The sequence below is a fragment of the Sinocyclocheilus grahami genome, unplaced genomic scaffold (assembly GCF_001515645.1).
Source record: "Sinocyclocheilus grahami isolate Dianchi unplaced genomic scaffold, SAMN03320097.WGS_v1.1 scaffold435.1, whole genome shotgun sequence".
In the NCBI taxonomy this organism is placed as follows: Eukaryota; Metazoa; Chordata; class Actinopteri; order Cypriniformes; family Cyprinidae; genus Sinocyclocheilus; species Sinocyclocheilus grahami.
This window is the reverse complement of record NW_015505614.1, coordinates 457,731-470,238: the sequence shown is the minus strand read 5'-3', so window position 1 is coordinate 470,238 and position 12,508 is coordinate 457,731. Positions and strand designations below refer to the sequence as shown.

General features: G+C 38.6%; 1 protein-coding gene across 1 annotated transcript in view; it reads left to right on the top strand.

Annotated features, from left to right (window-relative positions):
- LOC107551826 (potassium voltage-gated channel subfamily H member 4-like) overlaps positions 1-11,099 on the top strand; it is a 42,452-nt gene extending 31,353 nt beyond the window's left edge. The window contains exons 9-17 of the mRNA XM_016233578.1: positions 3,338-3,537; positions 7,146-7,395; positions 8,396-8,466; positions 8,592-8,601; positions 8,700-8,817; positions 9,560-9,666; positions 9,749-9,825; positions 10,033-10,294; positions 10,405-11,099. Coding sequence (XP_016089064.1) covers positions 3,338-3,537; positions 7,146-7,395; positions 8,396-8,466; positions 8,592-8,601; positions 8,700-8,817; positions 9,560-9,666; positions 9,749-9,825; positions 10,033-10,294; positions 10,405-11,099 — 1,790 coding nt within the window. The remainder of the gene's footprint in view (positions 1-3,337; positions 3,538-7,145; positions 7,396-8,395; positions 8,467-8,591; positions 8,602-8,699; positions 8,818-9,559; positions 9,667-9,748; positions 9,826-10,032; positions 10,295-10,404) is intronic.
- The last annotated feature ends 1,409 nt before the right edge of the window (positions 11,100-12,508 follow it).

Below are 12,508 nucleotides of genomic sequence, written 5' to 3'. Positions count from 1 at the left end.
ACTGCTCAATACTACCACGAGGACAGCCCATGGAGCGAGGAATCCAACTCCTCAGAGAGGATTAACGCTCAAAAGAAACACCATACTCACAATAACCCTCAATGGTGAGGGGAGCGATGCTTCCAGAGTGTGTCGATAGAGACACACTAGTTGAGTGGAGCCCAAGGTACCGGGGTCCAAACCAACTCAGAGAAAGGGAACAGCCAAATGGGAGAGGCAAGTTCAAATACAACCCTTAAAGGTGAGGGGAGCACTGCCCGAGACAGCATTTACACAGGAAGGTTCTCGTAATGCCACCTATACTTCCCGCTCGATGCCTCAGCAAGAGGGGATATCCTGGTGATCGGGAAGCCCCTCAAGGCGACCCAGATACGGTAGACCAGTCAGGGTAGCATGAAAGTGTAACCCCAGCCGGGACGTCCTTTACTTGTAGCAGACTCATCGTGACCACGAAATGCATGTTCTTGTTGGTCCAAATATAGAACCGCAATGATCAGTTTGCGCAAAAGATCACATTTTTTCGCCACCTGCTCGTTATGCCGCAGTACCCCAATGGCAGCGGCCTGGCTGAGTGCCTCATCGATTCTTTCCCGCCCGAACAACTTCAGCTTAAGAGCGGAAGATATGTGGCTCCGAGACTTTGCATGTCTTTCCATAGCTCTTGCTAAATTCTTCATATGGTTGAAACCAGTCATAATCCATGGATTGAATCCTCCAGTTGATTCGTCAAATAGCAGACAAGGCCAGCAGAAGAGTTTGTTCAAGTTCACTGAGCCTGTTAGCCACTCGGTTTTGCTAAATAATTCATTTCTAAAACAACGCGTTCGGCCGCATAATGGAGATCGTTTTATGTCCAGATTAGGCGTGGGTCTTCCTTCATTTTTTATTTTTAGCTGCTGCTCAAAAGGGAGCTTTGTAAATTTATTTGCGATAAAATATTCAATATCTCGTCCCTCCATATTTACTACATTATAGGCGCCACAGAGTCGTTCAAGCATATTACAACGTCATTGATGTCTCAATGGTGATTGGTTGATAAACCAAGGGAGGCTAGCCTCCTCTGTAAATTTTGTAAGACATTAAGAAACAGAGCCACTCTGCTGACACGTAGAAATACTCGATGCTGATTGGTTAATTTTTTATCAACGGAGGCCAGAATCTCCATTTTTGGATTGTGCTTCCCCCCTCCCCTTCTCTATCCACAGAGACGTTCACGGGGAATACAGAAGTGGTAAAAACCCAGGGGATTCCGATTTAAGTAATATTTTATTTTTTGCAATGGTGAAATTACAATTAAGAAATACACATTATGAAGACATTAAATATTATATTGATATTTTATTAACATTAAATTGTAAGCTACTATTACTATTTTTACACCTCAAAATTTTGCGGAGGCTGTGCCTCCCCTGACGAGCTGCCACTGGTTAACACTAGGGCATATTTCCAACATGATATGGCATTAACTTTTAGCGACAGTACCCGGATATTTGAATTCTGAACCGCCGCAATACGTACCTGAAGAAACGCAATAAAAACACAGCAATACGTACCTATTTCAACGTAATAAAAACGTGCCAGGGTTGACGTATTGAACCCGTGTTTTAGCACCACTCAGTGGACATTTCTCTTTGAAACTGCGACGAAACGTGCAGTAAGGTACGTAAAAACGGTGTTGCAGAAATGTACGCAGAGGTATGTATTTTTATGAGACTGGGTTTGAAGTTTCACACAAGTGCTTAAAACTTTGAACAGTACTGTAGCTTTGCAGGTAGGTTTCCTGAAGCATCTTGGAGACGTTGCCACAGTTCTTCTGGATTTAGTCTGTCTCAGTTTGTTCTGTTTCTTCATGTCAATCTAACTAATCAATGAAAGTTGGTTATGAGAACTGTGTGAAGGGTTTTGGGGAAAAAAATGACTTAAGTATTGAGAAATGTGTCCTAGCAATTGTAAAAACTCTAATGTTTCCATAAATTTCTCATTGACAAAAAGACAAAACGTGTTTTTGATATTTAACATAATGCAGAGTCATAGATTACTATTTTACAGAGACACAACATATATCAATTAACTTTTTGTTTTTATTGACCAAATCTCACATATGTTGACATATTTAGATGAAATTACAAAATTAAGAAGAGCATAGCCATTTATTAAATGTGCTGAGATATTTTTTTTTGCCATCTCGATCAAGAGCAAAAATGAAGGTGAAAAAATTACCTCATATTACTTATACCAACTCAAATATACTGCAAATAAATAAACACACACACACACACATGCAATACAGTGCAACACAAATTTGTAAATTTGTCATTTACAAATGTATTCCTTAAAATGAATGCTTAATGCTTTTTCCCGTTGTCCCAAAACCAAGCACTTTTACAGAAAAACATAACTATTTTACAAGGTGGTGATTTCATATGAATTTGTATGATTTCTATAAACATTTTATATTTGTAAAATGTACATATATTAACATTGTCTTCTATTATGTGCAACACGAACATCTTTCAGTTAATGTCTCAGAAAAAGTAAGTTAGAGTTTCCCCACAACCTGAACACATTTAACAACAAATAATTTTCACCATATGAACAAATCACTTGCCCATGAGTCAGAACCTCAGAATTTTTAATAACAGCCATGAACAGGTTAACAGACTTTTTTCATAGTTCTGTACATGTTTAACACTTCACATTTAATATTAGACTGTTTATTGCCTTTATTGCTATTTTGTTAGATTGTGAATCAGATTGGTTGTTTCTCTGACACAGCTCTCATGCACGCTGTGGTGTTTGGGAATGTAACTGCCATCATCCAGCGCATGTACTCACGTCGCCATGCAATACAGTACAACACAAATTTGTAAATTTGTCATTTACAAATGTATTCCTTAAAATGAATGCTTAATGCTTTTTCCCGCTGTCCCAAAACCAAGCACTTTTACAGAAAAACATAACTATTTTACAAGGTGGTGATTTCATATGAATTTGTATGATTTCTATAAACATTTTATATTTGTAAAATGTACATATATTAACATTGTCTTCTATTATGTGCAACACGAACATCTTTCAGTTAATGTCTCAGAAAAAGTAAGTTAGAGTTTCCCCACAACCTGAACACATTTAACAACAAATAATTTTCACCATATGAACAAATCACTTGCCCATGAGTCAGAACCTCAGAATTTTTAATAACAGCCATGAACAGGTTAACAGACTTTTTTCATAGTTCTGTACATGTTTAACACTTCACATTTAATATTAGACTGTTTATTGCCTTTATTGCTATTTTGTTAGATTGTGAATCAGATTGGTTGTTTCTCTGACACAGCTCTCATGCACGCTGTGGTGTTTGGGAATGTAACTGCCATCATCCAGCGCATGTACTCACGTCGCTCACTATATCACACGCGTATGAAAGATCTGAAGGACTTCATTCGTGTTCACCGGCTGCCACAGCAGCTGAAACAACGCATGCTGGAATATTTCCAGACCACCTGGTCTGTGAATAATGGCATTGATGTCAATGAGGTGAGAAAGTGCTTGGCATTAACAAGAGTTTTTTTTTCTTATTCATTTACATTTTATGTAAAAATAATTTCAGTCTGTGCAGGGATATCGGTAACACTTATTAATAATAAGAATACACTAATATACTTACAAATCATTTAAAAACTATTGGTTTGTAGTTAATTCATAGTTTATAATCTGTAATTAATACATTAATAGACTAATACAAATAGTGAGTTCTTCATTGTCACTGTAATGAACAATTATTATTGTTTAATTAGCTCATATGTAAAGAGTTAGATAATGCTTATTAACCATAAATAGTTCTCACAACATATGAATGCAGTTAATGTTCAATAAAGATTGGTTTAAAGCACTTAATTAATAACATTTCCCCATTTTCCTTGACCTAATCTAAAGTGAGAATTATTCAAACCTTATTACTAATTAACAATTCCAAATTACCTAAAGAAAAATTTCATGTTATCTATTAGATTTTACATTTTGGATAATATAATCTAAGTAACTTTCTTATTACTTTTAGATTAGTTTTGACCTAACTCACTAATAATATAATTGTTTACAGAGCTGGATAAATTACTTACAAATTGTAGTCCGTTGATGATTACAGATTACATAATGAAAACTGTAGTTAGTAACATAATCTAGGTTACTCATTTTAGATAATGTATTCTGACTATGTTTTAGATTACTTTTTTAATCAAACTTGTTTATACTTACCATTAAACATGCCATATTGATATAAAAAGGCAAAGGGAAAGAAAATATATTCCTTGAAATATTTTATTTCGTATCTGTCCGTCTTTGTGAATATAATCAAAGCTGAGTGGTATGACACACAGTAGCATTTTTAGAAAGGAAAGTTTAAAAGAGGAAAAAGATGAATTAGGGAGAACCAGTAAATTATGAATAATAATAATAATAATAATAATCCATAAAGTAAACTGATTATGAGCATTTTATAATGTAATATACACTAATTACAAATACTTCATTTTTGGAATCTGATTGCATAGTCCAAATGACATGTAATCAATTACTACCCAGCACTGATCATTTAGTACCATATTGATAAAAAAATACAAAGAGAAATAAAAAATATTCCATTCTTTGTCAATAACATGAAGTGTATTAACATTACATTACATCCCAAACTGGGGTATGCAAGAGCACTGCAGGGGGTTTGAGAGTTGATGAAAAGTTAATAATTAATTAAAAATCTTAAAAATGTCAAATTAAAAAATCTAATAAAACCAAATATAAAATTTACTAAAAAGACGAAATATTTTATTTGTTTACCTGCATGTCCTATGTGACCATTAATCAACAACTTAGATCTATAAGCGTGCAAATATGTGGTTAAATTGAAATATTATGTCAAATCTCAGGGGGTGCCTCAAATAAAACAATTTTTTTTTTAATGGTCTAATTAATTAAGTGGTGCTTTTGTCCCCAAACTCAGAAGCCCAGTGATGTGGTTGAAAGTCTGGGCCCTGTCAGGGTAAATGACGAAAGGTTCAATCGCAAATGCAGATAATACAGTTTAGTAGGCAGACAGGAGTACACACACAGAGAAGTCAGGTGGAAGGAATCCTGGATGCAAAGAATGGTCAGTTCCTCGGTACACTCTTAAAAATAAAGGTGCTTCAAAAGGTTCTTCAAGCGATGCCATAGAAGAAACATTTTTGGTTCCACAAAGAACCATTCAGTCAAAGGTTCTTTAAAGAACCATCTCTTTCTTACCTTTTTATAATCTGAAGAACCTTCTTTCGCCACAAAGAACCTTTTGTGAAACAGAAAAGTTCTTCAGATGTTAAAGTTTCTTTATGGAACCATTTAGACAAAAAGGTTCTTCTATGGCATCGTGAAGCACCTTTATTTTTAAGAGTGTAGCGCAGAGCTGCAAGGGGTAAAAGGTAATCCATCTCCGAAAATGAGAGAGCTGAAGTCCGACTAGTCCACAGCAAACAGGTTCAGTGACAACTGCAAGGAACGGATTAACAACAGGACATCCAGAATACTGCATGAGACAGAAACACACACATGAGTAACCAAACGATCTGACAAAGACAAGGCAAACACAGAGAGCTTAAGTAGGAGCGCTGACAAGCCACAGCTAAAGCTGATAACTCACCAGCGGCAGTACACAAAATGACCAGAAGAGGCCAGGGAATACTGTGAACCGTGACAGGCCCTCCATCAGTCACAGACTCAAATATGTTTGCATTATGGGAGTGTTTTTAGAATTATGAACAGACAATTAAAGATGCTTAAAGCTGGTCCATATATACGTCAGACCAGTTTTATTTCTGAGTCACATAAACTAACATATGGTAAACAGCATGCAATTCCATCACATCACACTACTGGCACACAATGGTACCACTATTTGAAGATGTAAATATCCTTAAAGCTGTGAGCATGACAGATACCCATGTTTGGTGAAGCTCAGTCCACTGTCAGGCAGATGTTGCAGGCAGAACCCAGGTCAGGAATGTAGCAGGACAAGAGAGGTTAGATTCCTTGAGATTTCTTTTAATTAGATTATGCCAGCACACAGAATAGCCAACTATAACAGCATGGTGTGCTGATATGGCAGCTACACAGTTTAGGCATTGATGGGGTGAAGAGAGCATCCATCCACTGTTGAAATGTAAACAATGTATTTCAGATCATAGAGCCATCTAGATAAACCACCTCTTTACCAACTAAGATAACCCATGTGATCCTGGGATGCTCCGCTAAGTGACAAAACGTAGGCTCCACAGCTCTGGCTGAGGATGTCAAGGTTCCTCTTCAGCAGTTATTCTCCCAGGCTGAGTATCTTTAGATTCACAGACACAAACCAGTCCTCAGGATGAGCATGCGATAGGATTTGTTTATGGGATACCATCTTGAATGGGCACTGTGGAGAGTGCAGATTCAATTGTCTAGAATAGTCCAGAATGGGTTTCACTATCTAGCCAGACCTGTGAGAAACTGCAATACATTCGTGTGACAGAATAACGGGCACAGAAGCTTGTTCATGAGATAAGGTTGAGTGACACTCACCAGTGAAGAAGAAGAGCCCTTTATTAATAGGAGTCTGTTCATGTCACACCAAGTGTTTTTTTTGTTCACCGGTTTTGGCCTCCTCTGCAGAGTTGGAATGCCAGGTGAAGGGATTTTGGCAGAGAGCTAACTCAACATGGATCAGGAAGCCCACAGGGTCGTGACGCTGCCTCCTACTTTGGCGGTGAAATTTTCATTGACTGTCATTGAGATGAGCCGAAATACCTGGAAAATATTTCCACAGTGACACTATGCAATCCACTCATGCTATTTACACAGCATTGCAGATATGGTCAGGCCAAGATGTTGATCTAGGAACAAGTACTAATAAACAGCCAATACATTAGTAATATGCATGCTAATAAGACACTAGTTAATAGTGAGAAAAAAGTGTTGTCCGTTTTTTAATTGTCTAATTGCCTGGACCTTCAAATATTTCAAATCAATGTCTAATATACTTTCAAAAGCCAAAAACAAAGGTTTTAGGATTTTTTCAATTTTATTTCATTGTTCATTTAAAAAAATAGTAAAGAAGGTTTTGTTGTTTTTTTCTGCAGCTTTTACATGATTTTCCTGATGAGTTGCGTGCCGATATAGCCATGCACTTAAACAAAGACATCCTGCAACTGCCTGTGTTTGATGGTGCTAGTAGGGGTTGCCTGCGCTCTCTATCCCTCCATATCAAAACCACTTTCTGTACACCGGGGGAATATCTCATCAGACAGGGGGACGCGTTGCAGGCCAACTACTTTGTCTGTTCTGGGTCACTGGAGGTTCTAAAGGACAACATGGTCTTGGCTATTCTGGGTTTGTAACATTTCTTTGTTGTTTTCTAGCTTTTGACTTGTTTTTTGGACATTATATATTGATTTTCTGAACACTACATGTTGGTGCACTATATGTTGATGGAATGTTTCAGGTGTAGGCCTATAGGTGTTAATTACCACAGCAACTACTTTTGACTTTTCTCTAGTTAAAATAAAATTACATTTCAATAACATACTTAGGAGCAATTGTGCCAGACATGTTAAAAGACAGGTTTGTTGTCACAGCCATATCACCCTGCAGCCCAAGACTGGTTGCCCACTGAAGCTAAGCAGGGTTGAGCCTGGTCAGTACCTGGATGGGAGACCTCCTGGGAAAACTAGGTTGCTGTTGGAAGAGGTGTTAGTGAGGCCAGCAGGGGTCACCCTGCTCACCCTGTGGTCTGTGTGGGTCCTAATGCCCCAGTATAGTGACGGGGACACTATACTGTCAAAAAGCACCGTCTTTCGGATGAGACGTTAAACCGAGGTCCTGACTCTCTGTGGTCATTAAAAATCCTATGGGACTTCTTGTAAAGACTAAGGATGTAACCCCGGTGTTCTGGCCAAATTGCCCTGGCCCTTGTCACTCATGGCCTCCTAATAATCCCCATCCACTTGATTGGCTCTATGACTCTCTCTCCTCTCCACCTGTAGCTAGTGTGTGGTGAGTGCACTGGAGCCGTTGTACAGTGGCTGCCGTCGCATCATCCAGGTGGATGCTGCACACTGGTGGTGGTTGAGGAGAGACCCCGCCCCCCCGATTGTAAAGCGCTTTGGGTGTACAGCAATACACAATAAAAGCGCTATATAAATGCCTTATTCATTAATTCAAACTGTACAGTTGTCTTAAATAAAGTTCTAGTAGTGGGATTACTGGTCTATGTGGTCCTTAGTACAACTACAGTATTATACACTGGAAAACAGATTTAAATATTAGATTGATATGAAAATGGATTGTAATAGATGAAAATTGATTTTATTCAGTGTTGATGTCATTACAGGAAAAGGAGATCTGATTGGCTCAGACCTGCCAGGCCAGAATCATGTGATCAAGATGAATGCAGATGTGAAGGCACTGACATATTGTGACCTGCAGAAATAAAAGCGCTATATAAATGCCTTATTCATTCATTCAAACTGTACAGTTGTCTTAAATAAAGTTCTAGTAGTGGGATTACTGGTCTATGTGGTCCTTAGTACAACTACAGTATTATACACTGGAAAACAGATTTAAATATTAGATTGATATGAAAATGGATTGTAATAGATGAAAATTTATTTTATTCAGTGTTGATGTCATTACAGGAAAAGGAGATCTGATTGGCTCAGACCTGCCAGGCCAGAATCATGTGATCAAGATGAATGCAGATGTGAAGGCACTGACATATTGTGACCTGCAGTACATCAGTATGAGAAATGGCACGTATGGTCACCCTATCTTAAAGACCACTTTAAATAGTTTGATTTATCACATCTCTCTTTCCTGTGTTAAAGTCTTTTCTATTGAAAAGGATGCAACATTTTGACGTTTATGAAAAAACATGATTTGCTACTGTGAAGGGTGGTCTCAAGGCCATGACACACCAATTAAACATCAAAGAACTAGCGTCTATGAAAGCTAACGGTGTTGTTGACTTGCATTGTCTGCATCTGGACCAAAAAAAGTGCCCTTGTCTTGAACACACTGCAAAGAATGCACATTCCTCACCTGAGTGAGAGAAAGTCTTCACTTTCTTAATTTCATATGGTCATGTCATTTGAGAATATTTATGTAAAATTAGAATAGCCTTCACTGTGGGGCCTTTTGACTTTGCTCGCTTTTCGCTTTTCTTCTCATGCACTGGTTTGCTAAGCTGAAAAGTCAATCAGAGGGTTTGAATTCAACATGCTCAATTGTCCAAACAGCCTTGGACAGGATCCAACTAGTGCAGACACCACCAAATATCTGAGCTGACAGATGCTCGTTGACCGTTTGACAGTTGACCACCAGCTTGGTGTGTCACAGCTTTTAGACCTACTTATTAAGATCAGAGATGCCTACCCCTGTATAAAGTATGAGACCATATTAATTCATGTTGAGTACTTTAAAAGAGCATTAGAGTTTTTTTGTGCGATTAATATTTGTGAGTAACAGACAATGTATCTGACTTTATGGCTTTTTATAGAGTTGTAGATGGAATTGAGGACAACGGACATGTGTTTTGTTTTAATGTGGAGGACACCACTGCCAAAACTAGTACGGTGACATCACTGGATAGTAAGACACTGAACGGTAATGATATTTTATTCTTACTAAGTCACATACTGTAAACTGTATAGATCAGTTGGGTCATTGCATCTTAGTTTTAATGCAGGGTCTGATCAGGTGAATGCATCACTGCTTCAGGAGACAAAAGTAGTGAGAGAGACCATTGTCCAACTCAACAAGAAGGTACAGTAACAATCTCATGCCTAAAAACAAAGACATTAAATCCTTCTAAAAGGTTCCTACTTACTGTACAAGCTCAGAAATGAAACAAAGGAATGTGAAAAAAACAAAGGAGACAAATTAAAATTGCAACTGATGGTTTATTTGTATTTTATGATTCTAATGTTTATATATACTTAAATGCAATATTTTAAATACAACTCATTCCAGATGGGCAACCTGAAACAGGAAGTGTCAATTCTGACAAAGGATCTTCATCACATAATGCACCTCCTGGAAGCACAAATAGCAGTTCATCATTACACAGAACCTTTGTCCTCCTGTCCCCATGGAGTCCACATGATGTCCAGTTCTTCTGTCGGTGTGTCTCCAGCCTACATCTTGGGTTCCAGCATCCACATGCAGCACAAAGAACATGTTGTCCCTGAGGGTCTCCTGGGGTCCACATCTTGGAGTCACGGCAGACCTGGTGGTATGGCTGCAAACTCCCTGTAGCGTTTGTTTTTTCATTGATGAAACCATCTGTATACAAGTTGGCAGAGACTTCATCATTTGATTAAAATGTTTCTCTGGTATGTACAGGTGGATCTGGTTTCGCTCAGCACACTGAGAAACAGGGACACTTTCGCCAGCATGAGCCCAATCAACACTCTCCTGTCACAGCAAATGAGCCCTGTTCCCATGATTGGAGTTCCATCTACACCTCAGTTCCCTCCAATATCAGCCACCATCACTTCTCTACTGGCTCCTCTCTCCTTAGTATCAGCCCAGGAAGCCTGGGGCCAACACCTGGAGAGAGCCCCCGAGCAGAGGGCTCATCACTGGGCATTTGTGCTGGAGATGGAGCCCATGCCAGTATCAGCCAGTCACACCCTGTTTTGCATACATTGTTTCCTCAAAATTTGGACAGTTCGTCTTTTTCTTGCAAGGTCACGCCAAGCTCTTATTCACACCTACACCTTTCCACAGAACCAGTGTTTCCCTACTCCACTCCAACTGTGGATGAAGAGCACAGGACTCCAGAGGTGGCCCTCACTCAGAATGTGGTACCTTCCACTTTCGTACAAGAGAATTCTCCACACGAATCAGGCATAGTTCTCTCTTCTCTTGAGGAGTCACCTGAAGTAGAGCACACCAGTCGGGAGTGCCTACTGGGTAATCAAAGGCTGGGCCAAGATAGTGAAACATCAGAGAGCAGGTCTAGTGGGTCCAGTGTAGGACTTTGTAGCCAATCCGAGATCTCAGAGACCACATGGTGCCTGGATCTGATGGACTGACAATAAGGAAAGACTATCATCAAGACATCTACAACAAACAATTTTTGAATTTTAACAATTTTCCTTTCATTACGAACTTCATATATTCAGGAGTATGAAGAGAAAAAGCTGCTCAGCGGTTAATCATCTGGACCATCACCGAACCCATTTTCCACCAGCAGTGTCTTTGTTGGTGGCAGAGCCAGTGCCTGATCTGGAATCTTTTCCTGTTCCACCACAGTAAATGGCAGTAATGGTGTGGAAGAACACCACACCAAATTCTAAAACCTGCTAGTCTTAAACAAGAAATCACAATGTTAGAGGCCAGGGCCTGGATGTGCTTACCAAGTAAGTTTATTTATTTTATTAAACTAGAATATCTCTCTCTCACACACACACTTACTGTACTTTTCTGGCACATACACCATATTTGCTGTACACAACAAACTGCATTCCTCTTTTTTTTTTGTTAAAGAGATAATTGACTCAAACATGAAAATTGTGTCATTTACTCACCCTCTTGTTTTTCTAAACTCATAAGTCTTTTGTTCATCTGCATAACAAAATTGAAGATATTTGTAATATTCTCTCAACATTTTTGTCAATTCATTAAAAGTTAAAGCAGTAACAATTTAAGCTTAAAAAAAGTTCAGAAAGACACTAAACGTATGACCTGTCACACTTACGTCGAGAGCACGGACACGAAAATAATACAATATAGACTTTTAAAAGGATCTCCAGACAATGAAGGTTAATACAAGACAAAAGGGCACATAAGCATTCACAACAATAATAACTGGCAAACAACCGGAGAGATCTTAAATAAGGCAGTAAATGAGGGACATACAGGTGCTGAGGATTAACTGATAATTGACTAATGAACTAATGCACTAATGACAACAGGAACAGAACCAAATATGGGCAAATAGGAATCTAAACCAGGGGGGTGTTCCAGAAAGCAGGTTATGTGACATACCCGGGTATGTTTGAGGATAAGCGAGTGGATAACCTCAGCTTTCGGTTCCAAAAATGGAGGTAACTTTCAGGGTACATAAGTAACCATACCAACTTGCTGCTCTCTGAAGATAGCCAGAGATTATCTTAATATAGGGAGATGAGAGGGTCCGTATTACTTACTATTGGAGAAAGCGTAATGGCTAACTTGGATCACGTGTTCCTTAATAACCAATCACATTACAGCCTTGCTGTCATTGAATTTCAGTAAGAGTTGTGCAACACTTAATCGCCATTTACGGATCTCATAGGAATAATTGAGAAGTGCTGTAAGCTGAATCCCACCTGTCACACACAATTTTTTCATGGTAAACTCTAAAAATAGTTAAATCCAAAAGTATTAGTATCCTCTAAAAAGCTGTTTATTCAGCGTAGTGAAGCCTCTCCTCTATTGACATCCATAAAAAAAAACGGCC